General features: G+C 54.7%; 1 protein-coding gene across 1 annotated transcript in view; it reads right to left on the reverse strand.

Moving 5' to 3' along the window:
* EFNA2 (ephrin A2) overlaps positions 1–22,978 on the reverse strand; it is a 132,672-nt gene extending 109,694 nt beyond the window's left edge. The window contains exon 1 of the mRNA XM_006124980.4: positions 21,875–22,978. Within this exon, the coding sequence (XP_006125042.2) occupies positions 21,875–21,996 (122 nt within the window). The 5' untranslated portion in view covers positions 21,997–22,978. The remainder of the gene's footprint in view (positions 1–21,874) is intronic.
* Positions 22,979–23,415: the final 437 nt, after the last annotated feature.

The following is a 23,415-nucleotide window of genomic DNA, read 5'->3' on the forward strand; positions in this document are numbered from 1 at the left end:
CCCGCGGCACTGCCCTGTCCAGCAAACCGGGCTGAGACCTTAGCTCTGCCCTGTCCCCCCTCCCGTCACCAGCCTTCCCTGGGCCCAGCCAATGGGGAGACCCCTCCCTCCCCACAGACACACCACGCTAAATCCCCTCCCCCCCAGCTCCTGAGGCCTCATCTCCAGCCATTTCCCTTTGTTCCCTCTGTCTATGGGCTCCGGACTCTCTCCTGGCCTGGCTCCGCCATCTCCCCCGCCCATCTGCAGCAGGGGATCCACCCAGGCTTCCTGAGCTGCTAAGGACACCTCCGTCCCTCCCGTGGGCTCGGACCTACCCAGCCCGGCACGGAGACCTCCTGAGCCCCACGGTGGCTGGGCGCGGGCAGGGCGGGGGAGTCTCCCTCACTTTCGCTCCCCAGGCCTGGGGCCCCTCTGTAGCCCTCCGGTCCCTCCTCTGCCTTCCGCACCAGAGCCCCAAGCTCCGGGCACCCGGGTGGCCTGGGGAAATCGGGTTCCCGCGCTCCAGGCCCGGGCCGGAGAACGCACCCGAACGCTTTTTTTAAGCTTTTTTTTAACCTGAAGGTTTTTTTATGGCAGGGGGAGCAGGAGGGCACTGAGCCCTCTCGCTCCCCCTGGGCACCCCTCCCGGAGACTAGCAGCCACCCCTCGGGGCTGGCGGGGCTGAAAGCCGGTGGCTGAGAATCGCCGTTTCAAGTTTGCATCCATCGGCTTTATGGCAGTGGGGAGGCAGCGCTCCGGGACAGCGGGACCCCGGGCCCCGGACTTTGAAACCTGCCCGCTGTCTCCCCTGCAGCCCTCGCCGGGCTCCCCACGCTGTCACTCCGTGGCCCGGGCGGGAGGCGGGAAGCCCAAGCAAACGCGGGCGCAGGGCACCGGGGGCTTCGCACTCGACGGACGGCGCCGCTCCCGCGGTTGGGCCCAGCGCACTTGGTGTGAAGGTCCCAGACCAGACCCCCCGTCCGCGCTGGTCTCCCACCGACCCTCTCTCCGCAAACCGCTCTTCACTGGCAAACTGAGGCCTTAAAGAGCCGCGGGGGCCTTGCCCTGCACCCCCGAGCCAGGAGGTAGGTCCCTGGGATTACTGTGTAAGGGTGCATGCCCCTTAGCGGTGACGGAGCCACTGGGGAAGGGCTCTGTTCTGTGTCCTGGTCAGAAAGCACGTTCCCCACCCTAACCGCACCCGAGGAAGGGAAGCAGCATCCCCAGACAAGCAAGTCTGCCCCAGGGACTTGCTGGAAGGTGGGGTCTGGGCTGCTGAGCTCCTGACACATGGTCCTCGGTGTGCCTGGCTGGCGGAGGAAGGGAAAGCTTCCGGAGCAAAAGGCCAGGCCAATCCTCCAGGCAGGAATTTGCTTCAAACTACCCGACACCCAGGACAACCTGGCCCATTCCACCCGCAGGGGGGGTTTAACCAGGCCCCCAAGGATCAGTCCCTTCAAGGCAGTGGGGTTTCAACACACCCAGACCCAGAGAAGGAAGGGCAAACAGGCGGCCCGCTGTAAAAACACGGGGGAGTCCTGCAGCACCGTAAAGCGAAACCGGTTTATTTGGGCGTCAGCTTTCGTGGGGCAAACCCGCTTCGTCAGAGGCGAGATGCACGGAAGCTCGTGCGCGAAGACACCGGAGGCTCTTCCAGGTGCCGCGGGTCTCCTCGCTGGTTTTACCGACAGAGACTCACACGCCGACGTCTCAGACTTGTCGACCCTCTCTGTGGCCTAGAAAGCAAGAGGGGAATCGCCGTCCCCTCCCGCCCGCCTTGGAGCTGGTGGCAGGATTTTAACCCAGGGCTCCCCAATCCTTAGAGGCCCACGTGGATACAAAATCTGTACCCGCATCCGTATCCCCCAAAACGAGCCACGGATAGCCGCCCCCACGCCCGCGGCTCTCAAGCAAATATCCGCCAGTCTCCAGGGTTCTAGATGCACAATCTGTATCCACTTCCCTATCCGAGCTGCAGAGACCTGCGGATATCAAGCAGATACCTGCGGATTTGCAGGGTTCTACCCATCCTGCTTCCTCGGGTGCCTCACAGCTGTAGACCTAGTGGCCACGCTCCACCCCAGAGCTGGCTGCATGACCCCTCTCTGCACAGCTTGGGTAGCAGTTTGGGACTCTTCCCGTTGGTCCAGGGGGATCCAGCCCAGGATCTTCACCCCCAGCTTTGCATTCGCTGCTACAGGTTTGCGGTTTTCCAGTCCGCCAGCTCCCTTTCCAGGATGCAGTGTGGGGGAGATCTTTCCCCTTCCTTTCCCCCAGGCTCTCCCCTCACCCCCGCTCACTCTGGACAGGGCTCGATCTACCATCAGCTGCTTCCGACTGTCTAATGAGCACGAAATGTTCCAATTTCACCAATTACTTGGTTCGTTTGTGCTGGTGCGGGTGTGGGGCGGAAGCTCACTGACAGTGTCTCTGCCCTACAGGGATTCTGCCCCTTTCTGGTTTGGTTTATTTGGCGGGAGACTCACCACCCCGTGCCCCAAGCCAGATCCCCGGTTTTCACCCACCTCTGGCCATCCACCAACCCTCCCCGGTGATATTCCTACGATTCAGGCCACCGGCACTGCCCGCACGTTTCTAGCACAACCACTCCCGAGTCGGCTGTCGGCGAGGCTGCGTTAATTCCTAGCCCCAGACCCCGGCTGGCGTGGACTGACCCACTTCTCTTGATTGACACCCCCTGCGAAGCTGGCCTAGTTCAATTCATGCAGAGAACTCCCAACAGCCCAGGGTTCGGATTTAGAACCCTCGTTCCACTTGGTACCATCGGACAGAGCCAGTCACATGGACGCCTCCACCCCAGCGAACGGGTGTCACGCCCCGCACAGGCGGTGCCGACTGACGCCAGCGACACTGGGTGTTGGGCAATGCGATCTGTCGAGGCGCTGATGTGTCAATCAGCATGGAATCATGACAGCCCTCTCTTGAGAACCCCAATCAGCACGGGGGGCTCCCCCTAAATTTGCCATTTTCCTACTAGCAGACAAGGCCGAGGGGAGAAAGAGAAACGCCATTGGAAGAGGCGCTTCTGTCTGGTTCCCCCAGGACCCATGTCACCGCGGGGCAGGACCCTCGGCTGGTACAAAGCAGGCAGCCCCGCTGGCTTCTGCACAGCGCCACTGACTCGCCCCGACTGGGGATCCGGCCCCCTGTGTCCCTGATGGGGATAAACAGAGAGTGGTTTGGCTCGGAGGGGAGGCCCCACCAGGGCCGGTTCGGACCCAGGTCCTGTGTGATCCAAACCCTTCACCCGGAAGAGAGGAGAGACAGAAACCTGTCTCCGTGGTTGGCCCACTTTCCATCTCTGGCCAGAGGCCCACGGGCTGTCGTTCAGTGCAGCCCTCCTGATAGACCCCAACTGCGGAGCTGACCCAGAAGGCAGAGGAAATGTACTCAGGAAGGTGGGAAGCCAGTTTGGACATGACACGGCAGCCTCATGCTGGGTCCAGCTGTCAGCTTCCTAACTGGTTCCCGTCCGGAAACTCACCCCCAGTGCAAAACCATACGGCCTGCTGGATTCCAGTCCGTCGTGCCGGGCCTGTCCCTCCCCGCGAATCTGATTCCTATTCCTTTCACACGTCCCCCGGGCAGCTGGCGGTGCCTCCCGGCCTGTCTGGGGAAGGATTTATGGCCGGGGGAGACCTCTCACTTAACCGAAACCACTCCCGCCATGCCATCATTATAAAAACATTAAAACAGTTTGGTCGCCAGCAAGCGAGTTCATCTCCCTGCAGCTACACCTGGGCCCATAAATCCCACCCCGGCGAGCCGGTCGGGTGGGTGATTTATAAGGTGAAACAAATATTAAAAGGTTTTTTTTAAAAAAAATCAGATGGCTGCCTCTCCCCTGCCTCCCCGAGACTGGAGTCTGGGGCACACGGGCATTTCCGGGTGACGCTCCGCATCCACTCACAGGATGCGAGACCGTCCCGTCTACCCCATCGCAGGAAGCATGTTGGCAGGGCTGGGGAGTTCACGGCCAGAGGATCTGACCGCTCGATCTGTCCCGGGCAGGACAGCCGCATGGGAACGTGAGCTAAACACACCCGGCTGCACCCGCCACGCTTCTAATTACGCCGGAAGCCGCGCTGCGTCGTAACGGGCTCCCCGGTTTTACCGCGCGCATGGGACCGGGGCGCCCAGTGACGGGGGAGGGAAGCACGCCCTTTACAGAGCACCTTTTAAAAGCACGCCAGCCATTTTCACCAGCCTCCTTCCCCCCAGTGGGGGCAGGCTGCCGGCAGGACCAGCAGATTCCAGCTCTCTCGAGTCCCGGTCCGGCCGGCGTCTAGTTTGTGAGTGGACGTGAAACAGAACAAGCCCCCTGCACCGCCCAGGGAGAACCAACTCCTGCAGCGGATGCGGCGCTTTGCGCTGGGAAAGCAACACCCCGCTCGCCAGGCGCTTTGCAACCGTTAATTAATTGATTTTGCCTCCTGCGAGGAACGCTCTTGCTCACGGTGGGGAAACAGAGTCGAAGTGACTTGCCTGAGTTCACGCACGGAGCTGGGAATAGGACCCAGGAGACCTCTCTCCCGGCCCTGTGTCTCTATTAACCAGGCAAGCGCCTTCCCTCCGCCTCGCCAAGGCCCACTTCCCGGTTTGCTTCCAAGAGGAGGAGCGCTTTTAAATCAAAAAGAAACATATTTCCCCACAGCACAGACGTGCAGGTCTGCTGCATCCCCTCCCACCAGGGAATCTAACCCAACGGGGGCTTCCCCGTACGTCCTTGGTGCGCAGGAAATCCATGCAAATCAGGGAAGGCCCAGCGTGAAAATAGAGAGGCAGGTTCTAGACGGGGCCAGGCCCCATTTTCATGGGGCGGATAGAGAGCTCAAACCAGGTGGGAGCCAGGTTGGGGACTGGAGCTCAGAAACGCAACCCGGGAGAAACCAAAACCCTGTGGGGGCAGCGGAAAAAGGAGAAGATGGGGCCCATTTGGGGGACGGCAAAGGTGGTTTTTCAAGACACTTACACAGGGAAGGAGAATCCCCAAATGCGTTGGCTCAAGAGTATAAAAAGCCGTTTACAAAAGGCAGCGCAGGAGCACATGCAAAATCCAGCCCGTTCGCGGCTCGTCCACACGGAGCCAGGACAGCAGGAGGAGTCGGGTTCCGACTGCGTTTCGCCAGGATCCCGGCCAAACCGGCTGCAGGGCTGTGTGGACAGAGCTACGTGCTGCTGGCTAAGCAAGGCACCTGCTGCTCCTGCCAGGCAGGCAGAGAACCACAACACCGAATTTTAAAAGGTCCACAGGCACCCACCAAAGCAGAGATGTGTCGGAACACAGAGCTGGGTTTGGTCTGCGAGCCAAGGGCAGAGGGTAGTTTGGGCCCGAGCTGCTGGATCAGATGTTTTCAGGGCCCACAGCCGAAAGCCAATTCCAGGCCCCGACCTGGGTTTGGACTCCACTTCCCGGTGCCAAATAAAAAGTCAAACGGGGGGGAGCTGAGAAACGGTTTTAGGCGGCACAGTATTTAACGGGGGCTATAATTCACAGGGCGTTTGCGTGTGCTCGGCTCAAAGGAGCTCGGGTATTTACAGCCGATGCCCCGAGAGAGGGCAAGCCACAGTGAGAACAGGTGTCCAAACAGAAGCACTTAAATTATCGGCTTCCAGAGGCGGGCCCCTGAGACGCAGAAGCGTCAGCGCATCTGGGAGGCCGCTTGATTCCAGATCCCCAGCGCTTCTCCGTGCCACGGAGCCACGGGCGGGGAGGGAGGACAAGGGTCCGGGCGCTGGGGAGGCGGGATGCTTTCAGAACTCCCTCTGGAGCCAGGATCTAGCGAGCGGGAGGGATGTCTGGATTCACCTTCTAAGCCTGAGGAAACTCAGGATGGAAGGAGGAAGTGGGAGGGGGGGTTCCAAGATGGCCTCCATTCCCCAATGCGCGAGGTTGCCGTAGAGACAACAGAACCGTCAAGATCCAGAATAACGATCATTTCTTTTAATAAATACCTAAAAAAAACCACACAGCGGAGGGATAGTCCGGACCAGAGTCCCAGCTGTGTGAATGCAGAGACCAGAGACCAGCTTAGAGCTCTCAATTCTCTTCCCTTTGGCCAGTGAACCGGCCAAATTCATCCCGTCACCTGCCCACCCTCGGACACGCTCTCCTCACCCATCTCGGGGGGGGGGGGAGCCTGCCCCCATCCCAAGAGGGCCAGGAGAGTTGGGGGGAGGGAAGAGAAAAGCAACGGCCGGGGAGGACGAAGGGCAGAGCGAGTCCAAGGGTCCATTCGGAGGGGCAGAGATGGGGACCATGGGACAAGGAGGCAGGGGCTGGGGAGAGCCCAGGGGGAGGGCAGAGAGGAGAGGAAGATAAAAGCTGACCCAAGGGAGGGGAGGGGAGGGAAGAAACAGAGGCGACGACTTGAAAGGAAAAACACGTAAAACGGGATTTCTAAGAAGGAAGGACAATGACAAGAACCGTGAGTCGGACGGAAACGCAGGACGGAAGGAAAGAGCCGAGGCAATGGGGCAGGGCCGGGCACATGACTGTTTCTTTCATGGGACAGAAACTCCACTTTCCGGGGCGCCCTGAGCCAGGGTCCCCTGAGCAAAGGCCATTTCCATCCACCACAAACCCCCAAGGCCCAACTCTTCCCTCCCTACAGCTTGGCTCCTTCCATCCCCGCTTGGGCACTGAAGGAAAAGCGCCCGGTTTCCCCGAGGAGCTGAGCCTCCCTGGCTCCCGCTGGCTCTGACGGGGTCGGCAGGCGCCCAGCCCCTCTGGAAAGAAAACCAAACCGGGGTCACTTTGAGTCGACAGCTGTAGGCGGCCATTTTGAAATCCGCCTCGGCTTTGGGGCACCATGAGGAGAGGGGCTGAGCGTCCCCAGCTCCCCCCGAACGGCAGCCAGCAGTGCCTCCCACGACTGCACCCTCAGAGAGGGAAAGGGGGCCCCCCCCCTGCAAACCCGGCCCCTCGATTTTCTCAAGTGGGGTGAAACGTGGACGCACAGCTCAGCCCTGAGCACCGGGCCAAACCTAAGCGCGAGGTTTCGACTCGGCACATCCCGAAATGCCAGAGGCTAAAAGAGACACAGACGAGGGGGAAACAACTCGACACTAAACCCGGCCACCCAGGTCTTGGTCTTGCACCCCTGGCGACAACGGCCCAGCCTCGGACCAGGACCGGGGCTGTGGCTGGCCCCCCCAGCTGAGCGAACGCTGCCCTGAGCAGCCCAATTGCAAATCTCCTGCCACGCCGCTAATCACAGCGCTCACCCTGCGCCCAAATCACTTCGGCGTCCCGGGGCACTTTGCTCCAGGTGGTTTCTGGTCTGGCCGCGACTCGCCTGCCTCGTTATCACGGGCGGCAGGGCCAGGTTCTCTGTAAGAACAGCGGCCAGAACAAGAAGGCCTTTTAGGTGAGTTCCCCAACGGGGGCAAATCAGCAGCGCTCCACCGAAGCCAATGAGGCAAATCTCCCACAAGCGTAGGCCATGGTAGTCTGGGAAGTTACACCAAGTCACACCAGACGAGGAACGGGCCCTTCGCTTTGTCAGTGGTGCAAGGGAGGGAGGTTTGAGATTTATTTTCAAGTAGTAAACTTCATAGGGAAAACATTTCCAGTTTGTTCCATTTGCCTCGGCAGTGCGACCTGTCCCTTCCGCGGTCCAGCCACGAGGACTCAGCCCCTCGGGTCTGGAAGGCAGCGCCACAAATACAGCACATAGAGAGAACGCGCAGAGCAGGAATTAGCGGTGAGTCGGCAGGTGGGACCCAGCACCAAAATAAATGGCTCCAATTTATGAAAACACAGCGCCCTGCAAAGCTAAAGTCCTGCAGCCAGTCACGAAACGAATCTCTCCCGCTAACGAACAGAGCGGACGGGTCCAATGCATGAGTTCAAAAAACCAATCAATGTAATGCAGAGGGGGAGGGACAGGGGATGAAAACTCTGTTTAAATAAAAATGTTTAGGGATGTTCTCAGTGGGGGGGGGGGGGGAAAGAAAGAAAGAAAGAAAGAAAGAAAGAAAGAAAGAAAGAAAGAAAGAAAGAAAGAAAGAAAGAAAGAAAGAAAGAAAGAAAGAAAGAAAGAAAGAAAGAAAGAAAATTCCATCAGTAAGGGAGAAAAACTTTTGGGGGAGAACTCATGAGGAGGTAATAATGTCTCTTGTTGCACCCCTTCCCCTTCAGCTGAGGAATGAGACAAACATTGGAGCTACTCAGCGCTCTTCTTTAGGTCACTTTTTAGTAAGTTTTTTAAAACTTTTTTCAACTTACAACTTTTTAAAATAATTTCAAACACCACCATCCCCCCAACGTCCCTGAATCTGATTCTACAGCTCTCGGCACCCAGACGCATAGCGCTACAGGCAGGCGCACCGGCCTGCACTCACATTTCGATACGTGGCCCACATACATATGCGCAGACACATAGACACACAGCTCTGCATCTGGTACCAGACAGGCGCGTACACGTCGGGCCCGATTCTGTTTCATTCCTTGTGCCCCCGCGTAAGGACGGTGCAGGGCGGCCGAGAGCTGGCCCACAGTGCCATGGCTTTGCGTGCATTCCCACACGCATGTGCGCACACACGGATGTGCATTTTAAAGCTTCTTCCACCCACACCACCAGATCAGCTTCAATTGTCACTTCAAAAGAGAAAAGGCATCAGCCCCGATTTAAACCCTCCTCTTAGCTCCCCCACTCCAACCCCTGGTAAGCTTTTCTCTCTGCTTCCTCCAAAATACCAAGCATTCCTGTGGGGCACTGCCCCGTTTTTTTCCACTCAATTTCCTTCCTGAATCCGTGGGAGATAAATCCGTTCCGAGCCCTTGGCTGAGGCAGGCGGCCGGAACAGCAAATCCAGCAGTGCCAGGTTTAATAAGAATCCTGATCTAGAAACCAGATAATAATTGGGATTATCGAGCCGGCTGGGAAACAGCTTCCCCTGCTCCTGATAGCTCTTGGGTTTTTGGCAGCTGGCTTATTTGTACAGCTTAGCCAGCTCCACGCCAAGCCCAGCTGTGCGGCTCATGGGGAGAGACACCTCATGGGTACCAAAGGCTGCTCCAGGCTTGGTTTTCCACAGTGGAACCCTCCGACTCTCCCGCTTCCTTCTCCCCACCTAAATCCCTAAACGGCCCCGCAGTGGGTGCTTCCTAAGCCTCAAACTCACCCATCTAAGTGACAGAAGGGGGAGCGGCCGCAGTGTGGCCGGAGCGTGGTTGAATTCCTTTACCGACCCTCCGACCCCAGGCTGGGCAGAATGAATCAAGGGAACCTAGCTGGCCACTTCATTTAAAAATCACGCACCGGAGAGTTTCTGCCACGACGATACCCACGTCTGGGGGGAGGGAGCTAACAGTATATAGGACACCTGCCTTCTGTGCTGGAGCAGGGGTCTGGAGAGCTCTTCGCAGCTGGGGGTGGGATTTTGTCTGTACGGAGGAACTCTATGCTCCCCCGCGCCATGAAATACAGACTCTTCCAGTTCAACGTGCCGGAGCTCTATCGTGTCTCCTGCATCTCCTCAGTCGCACTGTGGTTCCTCTGTGCTTTGCACTATGGTTTGATAAGTGTATTACAACGCACTCTGTCACCTTGGGGCATGGCTCAGAGACCTTTGATGGGGCTGCCTGTTCCACACCCAACCCACGCTGCCAGGAATTTCACCGGCCTATCAGCGAGATGGGAACGCAGATCCTGAAAACCCTTCCCTACTACCCCCAAGAATTCCCCACCACCCGACCCTCCTCCCCAACCTCCTCCTGCCGAACCTGCACACCGGTTCCTTCGACTTCATAAAACTCAGCTACTGAAATAATCCCACCGTGGTTGGATTTGGTGCGGGGCAGAAACGGGACTGGAAAGGAGGAAGAACTGGGGTTTTCTGAGTGGTCTGCAGGGTCAAGCTTAGTGAACGATGATTTCCCTACGGATATAGATAGTATTTTTTTTACAAAAAAAATCCCAATCCATCGGAAACAAAAACCCACTAGAAGACACAATAAGAAATCCCTCTGGCAGCCAGGGAAAAATTTCAATAGCTGGACTGATTGATTGGAAAGATTTGTATTAATTGTCCAATCACTTTGTCTGCTTCTTAGCACATGGGGAAGTTTTTACTAGAGTCCGTCTGGTTCCTGGTAGAATATTAAAGAGCCAAAACAGATACAAGTATTTTTCCCCTTCTGCAATCCTACAATATTTGGTTTCAAACATGGAGAGGAAACAGCAGATCTCTCTGAAATAAGATTGGACGATGCGCTAATAAGACGTTCTTAGGAGACAATTCTGGTGCATCAGAAGGAAGGGCTGACCAAGCAATCTAATGGGTCTTTTCCATCTCTGATTGTTACGAATCAGTGTTACCATTATTTTGCCTTCCGTACAGATCCTGCAATAAACAGAAGCAGCTTATCTTGAACCCCCTAGAAAATAAAATCATGAAATTCAAAGACAGGGATTTTTGTTTTGGAAAAAACAAACAAACCTAGAAATAAAAAGGTTTCATCCTTGGGGAAGAGGGAGTTTGGGTGTTTGTTAACCAAGGATGGAACGAGCTCTCTAGTATTCAAATAAGAAAGTACTGGACTCTTGAGCGATGGAATGCTGCTGCCGCATTTGGGGAAGGGAACTTTCATATTTAGATCTGGGTTCTCCTGGGTGCAGCATGTTGTTAATTTCACCGTGCAAGACAAAAGGAATCTTAACTGTAAACAGAAAGCTTGGACAGTTCTGCAGGGCTTTCTGGAGCAGCGGGGACACTGTCCTTCGATGCCAGACGCGTCCGAGTCACCGCTGTACTAGGAACCGAGCACAGAGCAGGTCCGGGGGAAAAATATGTGAGCGGCAGAAAAAATTGGAGCATGGAGTGGAGCAAACACGCTGAAGGAGACCAAGGAGGCCTGACTGCGAGGGATCGGCGTCTGCTAGGAGGGCAGGGGTTTCTCAGGGCCCGGTGTTGTGGGGGGCCCGGACTTTGCTAACACAGCCTCCAAAGGCAGATCAAGATCTCGCTCCAAAACCGGCCTGTTCATGGCACCGTGCCCTGCCTTGTCTGGCATGCTGGAGACACCTGGTGCTAGAACACCATTCTTGGCAGGGGGGGAAAAAAAAAAAGTCTTAATTTCCATCCTCCCGCTGCAGGCCACCTCCCTCGATTAACAACCTGAAGGGAAACATCAAACTAGAGAGGAGCAGTGCTGGGAGGGGAAAGCTCAGATCTTGCCGGCCTGATGCTGATTTGGCTTCACCGGAGGCCAAGGGATGTCAATAGACGTGCTTTGTGGCATTTAAATCACTCTCCCGGATCAATACGGCCAGGGATGCCGGGGGCCCCACTGTCTGTTCATTAGCAACAGCGCAGGAGCTGGCCGCACCGGACCTTCGGGGGGACTTCTAGACAGCCCCCGGCAAACCCAGGGGAATAAGGGGCTCCTGGAGTTTGGATCTCAGTTATAGAGGCCTGTCCAGCTCAGCCCCTGCCTCTCCCTGCGCCCACCCTGCCGCATCTCCGCATTGACATGCTACCTGGACAATCAGGGGAAAGATCAAACGCACACCGGGCTCGCCCCGTCTCCTGCTCCGCCTTCCCTGCTGCAGGAATCGGTCCAATCCCCACCCCCAGGTCTCTCCGTTACCTCCCCTGGCCCTCCGCACACCCTGCTCTCATTGCATTCTCGTCACTGCTCCTCCGGGTCCATCTCCGACCCACGGGCCTGGGCCGGCCCATCACACCACTGCGCCATCCCGTCTAGAGCTAGCTCCCGGGCCGGGGCAAACCGGCCTGGCTCCATTGACGTCAGCGTGGCGTAGCGGATAGAAACCAGTGGCCACACCGCATCCCGTCCACCCTCCGCACAGCCCGGCCAGCGTGCCAGGAGCTAGGCGGGGGAAGAGAACGTTCCCCCTTTTCGTTAGTATTCCAGCAAGTCAATCTCCACCCTTCATCTGTCCATTGATGTGGCTTGGACCCCTTCCACCCTCCTCCCCGCCCCCGCCCCCAGGCCGGGCCACAGCGGGACACAAAGCCCAGCTTCAATCAGACCAGGGGGTGGGTGGGGAAGGGGGGTGGACGCCGAATTCCCTTTGGACAAGACCCTTCTTCTCATCAGGTCTGCCAAGCCTCCCCCTGTCCTCCTCGCCGGCTGACTCAGAGACAGAGCGCGGCGCCGGGACACGCTAGGGAGAGGGGTCCGTCCGAAGGGGGGTGCAATGTGAACATGCCCCAGGTTGGCCCTGCCCCCGCCCTCCCTAGGGAAGGACGTGGCAGCCTTGCGCACCAGCCATCTCTTTCCCCCGCGTTGCTTGACGCCGCGGGAGGAGCAGAGTGGAAGGCCGGCTGCTTCGGACACAGAGACCGGGCGGAGATACACCGCCCTGGCCCCGAGCCTGCTGCTTCGGTAGGGGCGTATCGCCCCCCTCCACACCCACGGGACCCCGCCTGCGTTGGCAGGCCGTAGGACCAGTCCCCCTTTGGCTGCTTGCTTAGAGGGCAGCGGGTCCATTCAAACTGGCCGATCCACGTGGCTAATTAGGGGGCGAAAGGGACACGGCAAACATCGACACGTCCTTCCGTCCAACGGCAGCGAAGCAGCTGAGAGAGCGGGGTAAACGCCCCAGCGCAGTGCGACAGCCACGCACAGAGAGAGCGAGAGAGAACACGTGTTCTTGCCGTGGGCCGCGGAACGTTCTAGAAGCGGAGCCTTTATGTCACGCCACCGTGTGCCCCTACACGACTGTTCCCCCAAACCCTGCTCCTCAGGACTCTCGGTGACGGATCCGGCGAGGCACCGGGCCGCCTTCCTCAACCCTCGGAGGCAAAACCGACTGGGTCGAGTTGGGTTGACGTCAACAAATGGATCACCGGAGGGTTTGGCCCGATAAGGAGGCTGCTATGACAGACTTCTTACTTATTATTATTTACGATTCGTTCCTTTTTCTCCGCAAAGTGCCAACAAGCGTCAGCTGTCTTAGGCCTTGTCCGAGCTGCTCAGAACACCCTGGACAGCTGAACAAAAAGGGAGCGTTTCAAAACGATCCTCTTCCATCGCGATACTCACCGCCGGCGGCCACGCACAATGTTATTTGCCAGCACTGTGAAGGCCAGAAGCGATTGCTAGCATCAAGCCGGACCCCCGCTAACCCAGCTCTCCTGGGCCTCTTGCGCACGCTTTCTGAAACCCACTTTGTAGCCGATAAGTTGTAACCAAAACCAGGCCCCGTTTCCAGGCTCAGGCTGTGACTTATTGGAAAGCGGTTCCCCGCTGAGAACAGGTGCCGAAACACTGGGAGCGTGGAACACGCAGCGTAAGAACCATGGGTATTTGAAGTGTATTTTAATTAACTACGAGAGGGAGCTGGACTTCTCAGTCCCCGCATCAGTGCAAAATTAAACCCCAGCGCTTTAATGATGAGGGGCCTGATCCGGGGACGCTAACGCTCGCCCCAATTTGATTTTCAACATGGAGTCTACCCGAGCCCCCCAACCCTCCTGCGTCTCGCTCTTGGCCTGCCCTGGTTTTTTTCCCCAGGCACACCGTTTGCGCTGGATGGGCATGCCAGAAAAAAGAGAAAAAAGCCCACGCAGCCCACCCTTCCGTTCCTGGAGCATGGAGGCTCATTAAGAGCTAATTAGCCCTCCAACAATGGGAAGCTGTTTAGCAGCCCGGCTGCGGCAGCATCAACAACCAAAGGGGAGAAAGAAAGAAAGTCACTTTTAACACCTAGTAATAAACGCTGATTAACTGTCTGGATGGAGCTGGGCGGGCTCAGAGCAAGGGAAGCAGGCCAGGGTCAGCGCATGCAATAAATGTGATCCATTGCAGGACCACGATTCCTCCTCCTTTCATCCATCTTGCCTAGGCCGGGCTTTTTCCTTAGGGCTTCCCACCCGCAGCCGTCCCAGCCTGGAGCGGTGCACCTGCCACACCCGTGGCCTGGCTGCACTAACGCCCTGCAGCTGCTAGCGATGTTAGAGGGGGAGCAGGCATGTGCCAGGCAACACTGGACTGACGTGAACGTTTTACATTTCTTGGAGCCCCCCTCTCATCCCTGTACCGGGGGGGAAGCGGGCTGCGGGGCGGGGGTGGCAGAAGGGTTAGGTTCGGTGGCGGTTTGTTTTTTTAACAAGCCACGAGCACCTGAGAATGGTGGAACTCAGGGTTCGGAATGCAGCCGCCTCTGGGTTGGAACGCAATGAGCTCCGAAAGCGCGAGAGCACTCCTCCGTGCTACGAGCGACAACGCGCAGAGGCGAGCGCCTGCCAAAAGATTCCTTGAATTCCACGGGCAGGAGGCAGCCCCTAAAAACCCGCTTCGCACCGAATGCAAAAAGGCTAAATGGTCACCTTCCGAGACAAAGGGCTATTTTAGCCACACGCTATTTTTCTAACCGTATACATCTGTGGGGGAAAGTTTCACCAAAACGGCTAGGTATCGGTGTCTGTGTATCTACAAATACACCAATAGCTACGTCTGTTATCCATATTACAGATACATATAGATGTGTGTGCGCCTATAGATATAAGTGTGTGCGCATTATACCATTATACATACTCGTGTGCATATATTATATAAAGGATGTGTGTGCGCCTATAGATATATAATATATACATGTTTATAGCTATCAACACAATTAGATTTATGTGTGCATGTCTATAAGCAGTTCGATTTGTGTGCATACTGTATATAAATATACACGTGGCTTGGATATAAAATAAAATATATGTCAAGAGTAGCTCTCATGTCTCAATTCAAAGGGGCTTTTTCCTCAGCGTTCCCACGCCTGCTCCTCTTCCCGTTGTTTTGCTCCTGCGCTAAGACCAGGTGGATGGCTTAGAGGTTTTAATGTGCGGAGTGCATAGGTGAACAGTGAACCTGCAAACAGCTTCCCCTCCACCTCAAATCTCCGAGCTCCATCCTGATATTAGGATTCTGTGCCTAGCCAGCATCTGGGTACCAAATGCACAACCAGTGGGGAATGTAATTGCAATCCCTGGAAAGAGAGAGAGAGCCAGGTAGAGAGAGAAAATCTTGTCAGAGACATTGGGCCTGTTTGTATCTGCTGTTTATTAACTGTGCTTCTACAGCGCTGGGTGAGTGAAGAATCGCTAACAGGGCTTAACGGTCTGGAAAGGAGAGAGAAAGAGCGTGGGGGCAGGGCTGTAAGTGATCTTTGTACAAGAGGAAAATAAAATAAATGTAAAATTGAAAGAGTGAAGAGGACAGGATGCCGCGTGCAGCGGGGACGGTGGCGGCTTGCGCCTCCAATCAGCATGCCCGAAAAAGGTCTTTTTGCCCCCACTCCACCAAATAGGCTCGCCTACGGCAGCGCACAGGGAAATTATCGGCACTCCGGCCAGGACTCTGAAATTAACCGGCTGGGTGTGGGGAGGGTCAGACGCTTCTCTCGGCAAGGCAGGTGCCAAAATCCCAATGCGACGCGGGTAAAAATCGGGGTGGGGCACGAGCTGGAGAAATTGGAGAGATGACCCAAAAGGCCTCCAACCCCAGGGTCCCACAGAAAGCGCTGGTGGGAAAAAAAGTCTTGAAGACCGAGCCAGCTGGAAGCCTGGCACTGAATGCTCCTAGGGGCATACAGGTCTGCGTGCACCTTCCCAGAAGGGTCTCGCCTCCCCATACCAGTTCCATCCCTGCCACCTGGCATCAGACTCCCCAGACAAATGAAGCCTCCTTCCCCGGTTCCCATATTTTTACAAACAGGGTTTTCACCAGGGCAAATTTATCCACAAAGTCAGCTGATTCTGGCGATGAATTTGGCCCATCAAAGTTTAACTGTTGCCATCTAAATGTAGGAGCAGAACTCCGCCGATCCCAGAATGGTCCAAGGACGCTACGTTTCTGGCCTCTCTCTCTCTCTCCATAGCTCTGTGCAATGAACGCCAGGGCAGAGCATGAACCAAGCCAGCAGGCCTAGAGTACCTTTCCCAGATGCCTTTAGTTGGAGCTTTTCGGGTAGGAGACTCCATGGTTTGTGGCACCAGCGGCATGTGCCAGAGACCCGGGCTGAGGGGTTTTTCCTCCTGAGGGACAGGGGAATGCACATCAGCCTTTCAAACTGCCCTGTCGGGAGAAGAATCCCCCACTTGCATCCAAAAACATCTCACCAGCTCCTCTGCCAGCCCCGCTCCAGACAGTCCCGAAAAGCTTCTCCCCTCCCGAGGCCTTGCTGCGCGTCTCGTCTGCCCCGGGGCCTGCCCCCATCCCAAAATGCTACGGAGCAGCGTGCACCTCGGTACCTCTCCGTGCTGAAGACTATTTGTCCGGCTTGCCATTCTCTGACTTGCACAGAACGGGGGGAGGGCAGACAAGCAGAGAAGAAACCCCCCATGTGCTCCCACAATACAAATCAGAAAATAAACTCTGGGCAAAGACACGACTTGGCTGTTCAGTACAAGCCCTGGGTAAACACAGGCACAGTTGCGGCGTGTGTACCTATCCCGTAAACAGAGCGAGACAATCCCCAATGCGCTGCACGTTTCTCTTTCGATAGACATACATACACGGCTGCACATACCGGGACTGCGTCTGCTGCAGGAAAGCCGTCGTTCTGGAATTACTATCGCCTGCCTGCTACCTACTTGCAGGTGGAATGGGGAATGGAGACAAACATTAAATCCTCAGGCCTCCCTCGGCCTTTGTGGCGATTTTCGATTGCACGCAGGGCAGAGATGGTTCGGGAGGGGGGAGGGAGAGGGGGAGTTATGGCCATTCAGTATCATTGAGTCCTCTTGGAGCGAAGGCATCCCTTGCCACTAGCCACCCGCACCCCCCTCCTGCCCACGTAGCTGCCAGACTTCGTAGAGGTGAGTTCCAATCGCCGGACATAACACGACCCAGTGAGTTGGGCAGGTTTGGGGAGTTTCCGTATCGGTTCCAAGCGATGGCGTGAGATACACACAGGCTACAACTCCATGAGCCATCTGCTTTGTCTAGCCTACATTTTGAATTTGTCCCAAACTCTACCAACTGGCTCACAAGCACTACAAATAGCTGCTCCCTGCACTGTCTTGCCAAATGGATTACAAATATACGCAACGTCTATGCAAGGGCTTCATGAGCAAACCTCATCGCTCAGAACCTTTACATCTCCACGGCTGCAGCGAACAGACCTGCATGGGCCAAAGCAATTTACTTGGCACTGCAAATCAGGCTATTATCCTCTCTGGAGGCTAAACATTCGTGGTTTGTACATTGGGGTTCGCATGCAATCGTACAATGACTCGTGTGAACCAAGAAGAAAGTGGCCTCCTTTTAGATATTGCAGACAGCATACATGCCACATTGTAGGACATACCTTCTTAGAGCTACATGATCCATGGGTAGGAAACACATATGCTCATTTTACATAGCTGGACTGGGGTGCTTACAGCTTCCTGGGAACAAATGGTACCTCTATCATTGAAGAGTATTCAAAAGTATACACGCGCGCTCACAAATAAACATATACATATGTTGTATATTAGTAGGTGTACGAATATGTGTGCGTGTAGAGCAAGAGAAAAAGAACATGCTACATAATACAACATATCTTACTCTCCTTCAGGTATTTCTATACTGTCCAATATGAGGCATTGAATAAAACCTATCCAACACTTTGCAAATGCATGGTTACAAGGCGCTTATAAATACATCTCTCTCAATTTGTCGAGGCTACCCATATTAAAAACGTGTACAGAATGGCTACACCATAGTGTTTCAATTTACAATTCATTTTAAATTTGGCCACAATTATCGAGTGCGGAATTACTGCAACCCGGATAAATCATGTGGATCGTGAGATATAATGCGGGTTTCTATGGAGTAAAAATTATAGTAAAAATCAAAAGGAAAAATACGTATTGCAAAGTCAGATGCGCGGGTTTCACGGATTATGGGTTTTGTTCCTTTTATTTCTTTTTTTAATATTTCTCATTCCTCCTTTATTAAGCAAGATGGAAATGAACAGAAATCAAAACGGAAAACAACAGAGAAAATTTTTTTTTTAAACCTCTGCCACCTCTGGAGATAAATAAATAAAAACACCACTTGTTTTTTTCTAAAAAAAAAACCCAGAAAACTCAACAGATATTTCTGTGTTTACTACATCTAACAAACTGCCCCAAATTTCCGGCACCCAGTCACCCAGAACGGAGACGTACACACGGCAAACCACAATGCAGGACGTAACCGCATCAGGAAAACTGGGTACCTTTAACCAGTTCCAAACGTTGCTAATACATCTAGCTATAATCCACGGATCCTTTTCGTTGTTCTTTTTTTCCTTTTCCTTTTTTTTTGTTTTTGTTTTTGTTTTTTGTTCCCTCTTCCCCTATTTTTTTCTGTGCAGATATACTTTCCTTGTCAAACATCATTTGAAGCGGTAAATACCCCACTCCCTCCTGTATACCACGACGCTGAGGCTTGGACAGAGGTGCAATTATAGTGGGATTTCATGAAGCTGAGAGGTCGTGATCATGAGCCTTACAACAGAAGGGGAGCATTCTTGCTGAGATATTTATATCAAGGGGGAGGAAAGTACCATCGATGAATTTCAGCTTCCGGTACTATTTTAACAATCGTTGAGCTCCTAGCAGCAGAAACTGACCCAAAAATATCTGGCGATACCGTCCGCCAGTTCCAATGACCTTGCTCCTAAAGCTCGATCGGCCACCTAATATACATTAAACCACATCCATGCCGTCCTGTGCGAGGGCCCTTGCACATGTTGGGCATTTAGCCGAACAAAAGAAAAGAGCCAAAGCTCTGGAAGCCAGGGAGGAATTGAAGTTGTAACCAAAAACTTAGTAAGGGGTGGGGAGGGAATCTCTCCCTCCCAACCCCCTACAAAAATGCGAGCGCGCTAATAAAACCCATATGCAACAAAATCGCTCCATAAAGAAGCCATTACAGGGACGCACGCACAAAAGGATGGGATTCCCGAACTTTAGGGCAATGAGCAATGCAGGCACGACACTGGAAGAAACTGTACATTTTCGGGTCCTGTTTATCCCTCAAGTGAACATCCGATGGCTGGTAGGAAGACTCTGACCATACTCCCAATCCTACAGGCATTTGTAAGTCTATAGGTGACTACAGATACGTTATATAAGCGGCATACGAGTCAGACCTACGGACTTGCACCACAAACACAAGTTGCCTCATCGGCCCGCACTTCATACATCATGCTCCACTCGTTTGGACAGAGATCCTCATTGAAATACAGCTGGGAGCTCTAACAAAATGCAAAAATTTCACTGGAGATCAACTCTAGAATGAAGAGTCCATTCATACTGTCAGGAAGCGAACTGGAAAATAAAAAAGTTCTCTATTAAAGAGTCCCCTCGGAGCTTTCCTGCAGCAAGCGGAGGGGAGGGGAGGAAATATCTCCAGCACTAGAAGTGCAAAAAGTCTCCCCTGTGAGCAGCAACATTTTGTCTATTTCACTACCTATTTGTCTATTTCACTATTACAAGGGGGCACAGGTCTTTACATGAGGTTCATGCTAAGGTTCATGTTTCCATACCTGCACAGATTTTAACTCTCGGCTGGTTCTGAGGATAGCTGAAAAATATGTTTTTACCAAATAAAAAACCCAAGATCAAAAGGAAAAGGCACATGTAAACCATCTAGCAAATAAAATTAGCACAATTACTGTTCCTACAAACTCAATGATAATTTTATTTAGTTCCATATAAAAAAAGATTCTGCTAATTAGCATAACTTTTTTCCAATTGTTAAAAGGAGGTTTTTCTACAAAACTGCCCACAAATTTGTCTATTTCAAGCAGTTTTGAGAAGGGGGATTCTCTATAGTCTAAGTCCTTAGAGTCGTGAAGGGGGGAGCCAGAAGAATTACAACAAAATTGACGTGCTGGTTTGTTTAAATTAACCTTGGGAAGAACAGAATTATATGCAAAGAAAGACAAATTAATCTAAAGTAACCTCAAGTCACCAATGTCTTTTTCAAGGGCCGTGAAAAGATTAAAAAAAAAACTTGAAACGTTTTCCTCCCTCAATTCTGAGTTTCCCAAGCCACATGCAATCATTGTTTTGTGGTCTTTTTATTAGAGACTGGTAGACTGAATAATACTTTACATAAGCCATTATGAACTCCTGAACACAGATAACCCATTTTCTAGTCTCACCACTGAAGCAGCCATGGGAGTTTATTTTAAATAATCATGTGGCAATAACTGGCAACACAAGATGCCTTTTGTTATATATTCTGGGTTCTCACAGTGTATGTTCATGGTTCCCCGGCAGACATTTACCACAGTTAAGGTTTCTTTTAAAGTCAGAGTGGAAGACTCGGTTTGTTTCAAGAGCTTCCCCAGCTCAAACTTCTCAAGGAAGGGAAAACTTGAATTTACCCAGAGTTCATTCCCAAGGAGTAGGGAAGACTTTAAATATCTCACAACAGAATCTGGGCAAAATTAAGATGCAATCACACCCACAGGCTGTGGAACCTCTAGTACGGTCTGAAGGGCTGGGCTATCTTATTGGGTTTAATATGAATCTGTAACAGTAATATGGCCCTGCCCAGGTCTGACTTCCTGAGGAATGGAAATCCTCACAACTCAAGACATGAGCCTTTTGTAAACTTTAAAAAGGCAAGTGAGCAAAAGATTCCCCTGCCTGAGCCAGGTTTACCTGCATCCAATACACACCTGAACCAGCAGGCAAGTAATCAAAGAAAGATGAACAACTGTCATTGGAGAGCGGGTGTTTAATTCAACAAGAAGAGAGTTCCTAAGCGACGTGTAATTGATTTTACAGTCTGCAGCGGTTTTGAAAACTGCTATAATTTGTTCACCTTGGCTAAGCAGACTCACAACTTCCCAGAATTGGCTTCTGGGTGAATGGATATTTGGTGCCAGCACTGTGACTGCCAAAAACACAGAGCTGGAAAAATAATATCTATATCTACTGGGTTTGCATCAGTTTTGCTTCAACAAGGGCTTGGAAGTGAAACTCTCACACAGCTTCTTAAACTAGCAGCAGTAAATAAAATAAAAGAGAATAGAATGGTTGGTTTTGTCCCCCATTAAATACGAGACTTGTTGGTTTCTGCTGTCTATTATAAAAAAAAATCCATTATTCATTGCAAATGGATATTGCCCAGAATTGCTTTTTTTTAACAAATCCTTTTATTAATAAAACATACTGATTTCCTGAGAATATCAAATGCCTATGCAAGTGATGCACATACGGAGTAAAATAGCGAGAGCAAATCTATGTCTACCTACACATGGGTACTTGTACCCCTCCCAGCTTTACAACAGAGGCCTCTGAATGAGCAGACTGACACGACTCATTATTTAGGAATGCTTTGCTTTGCCACAAGTCAGCAATCACACACACACACACACACACAAATAAAGGCCCACAGATTTTTTCAACTCTCCAGGTAGGCAGCATCCATCTCACTTTCTTCGGGGAAATCAGGCCTTGGCTGAGCTGAAAAGTTGCTGGTAACTTCCCCATCAAATAATCTCCCCAGCTTGTAGGATAACCCTGCCCTTTCTGCTCCCACTGCATAAGCAAACAGAAAAACCCAGGCACTATCTGATGGGCACCTTCCACCTTCCTCGCCTCAGCCTGACTCAGCTGGAATGGGTCATTAAGTTTGCATTCCGCCCTGATCACTGCCACTGGCTTGTTGTAAAGGAGAGAGGGAGAAGGAAATACACAGGGTGTGTGTGGGGGGGGGGGGGTCTGCATAGACACAAAGACAGAATTGGCCCCAGCAGGAAACGCTTCTGTTCCAAGCTCCCTGGAGGAGAAAAGTCCCAGGCCACACACACATGGACCACAGCAAAACAATGTGAGAGCCAGAAACGCATCACTCCCAGCGCCCCCAGCCCGGCCCTGCTGGCTCCCTGGCGCTGCTCCGGGAGGGCTCCTGCCCCCTTACCTGGGGTTGCTCTTGTTCCAGTACACGGCGTAGCGATCCGAGAGAACTTTCCCAGCCTCGTCCGTCCAGACACAAACCCCGGCCAGGGCCAGCAGCAGCGCGGCCACCTCCGCAGGCACCATGGTCCGTCCTGCGCCTTGCTCCCCGCCGGGCGCCCGCCGGTTCGGCTCTCCGCCGCTTGCCCCTCCGGCCGCGGCATCCAGCGCGGGGCAGCCCCTGGTGCAGCCGGGGGGCAGCCGGGGCAGGGGGCTGCGCTCGGATCCGGCGGGTCTCGGGGTCTCCCTCTCGGAGGGGAGGGAGGATAATCCGGGGGGGGGTGAAAGTCCTGGAAGGGGGGGGGTTCACCGGGAACTTTCTCCCTTGTTCTCCTGCATCCTCCTCCGCGCGGCCTCCCTCTGGCTGCTCCGGGAGCCCCTGTCTGGCAGCGACAGGTTGCAGCGCGGCCCCTCACCGTGTCTCCGCGGTCCTGCGCCCGCCCTCTCCAGCGGGGGGCCAAGCCAGCCGGCCGAATCCGCGGCGCCGCCCCGCGCCGCCCCGCAGCCCCATGGCCCCCGCGCGTCCCAGGAGGCAGCGACCCACTGGCGGGCAGCGCGGGCCGGTTCGTGCTCTTCCCCCCGCCGGCTCCCCAGGGGCCGGAGTCTCCCGGCGAGGCTGGCTCCTCCTCAGCCCCCAAAGTTTGAGCAAGTTCGCTGCGAGCGCTTCCCCTTTCGTGCCCCGGGCGGGGGGGTTTCTGGCGCCTCTTCCCCGCCCCTGGGAAAGCCGAAGGGGGCGAGAGCTGGGCTCCGGCTCTGCAGGGCTCCCGGATCGGCGGCAGCCCCCAGCGGCTCCCGCCGGGCAGCCCTCGCCCGCCGGCGCCTCCCGCTCCGGGCTGCAAAGGGCAGGCGGCGAAGCAGCCCCCGAAAGGCAGCACAAAGGCCGGCCCCTGGGTGGGTTAGCGCCCGCGCGTCAGGAGCGTCCCCCGCGCCCCGCCCCAGCCGGCCCGAAGTTGCAGGGACGCGCGACCCGGCGGCTCCTCGGCCCCCCTCTGCGGCTGCGGCGCCTCGCCCGGGCGGCGGCTCCCGGGCTGGAGTTGCAGGCTCGGAGGGAAACTGAGCGGAGTTGCCACTTGCGGCCCCCCCCGCCCCGCCGCTCGGCCCCCCAGCCACAGAGGCGGGGCGCGGGGCTCACGGCTGGTTGGCCGGCGCCAGGCTCGCAGGCGTGGCCCCACCTCTGCAGCGGGGTGGCTCTCGCCTGGCGCAGCTCGGCGCTGGCGAGCCGGGGAGCGGGGTGGCTCCCCCCAGGGCCCAGCCGGCAGCGCTGCGCTCCCCTGCCCCGGCTGGTGGCGGCGCGGCTCGCTGGGGAGAGGCCGGCCAGGTGGGCAGGCAGCGCGCCGGGAGGGATGGAGACTCCGGGCTGTGCGTTCGCACGGCGCGTTCGGCTCCTCTGGGGAAGTGGGGTTTGCCCACGGAGGCTCGTGACGCCAGGGGGAGAGAAAATGCAGGACAATGTAGCACTTTAAAGTCATCTAATAAACCATCTTGTTAGTCTTTAAAGTGCTACAT

Source organism: Pelodiscus sinensis, chromosome 32 (assembly GCF_052426305.1).
Source record: "Pelodiscus sinensis isolate ZL-2025 chromosome 32, ASM5242630v1, whole genome shotgun sequence".
Taxonomy (NCBI): Eukaryota; Metazoa; Chordata; order Testudines; family Trionychidae; genus Pelodiscus; species Pelodiscus sinensis.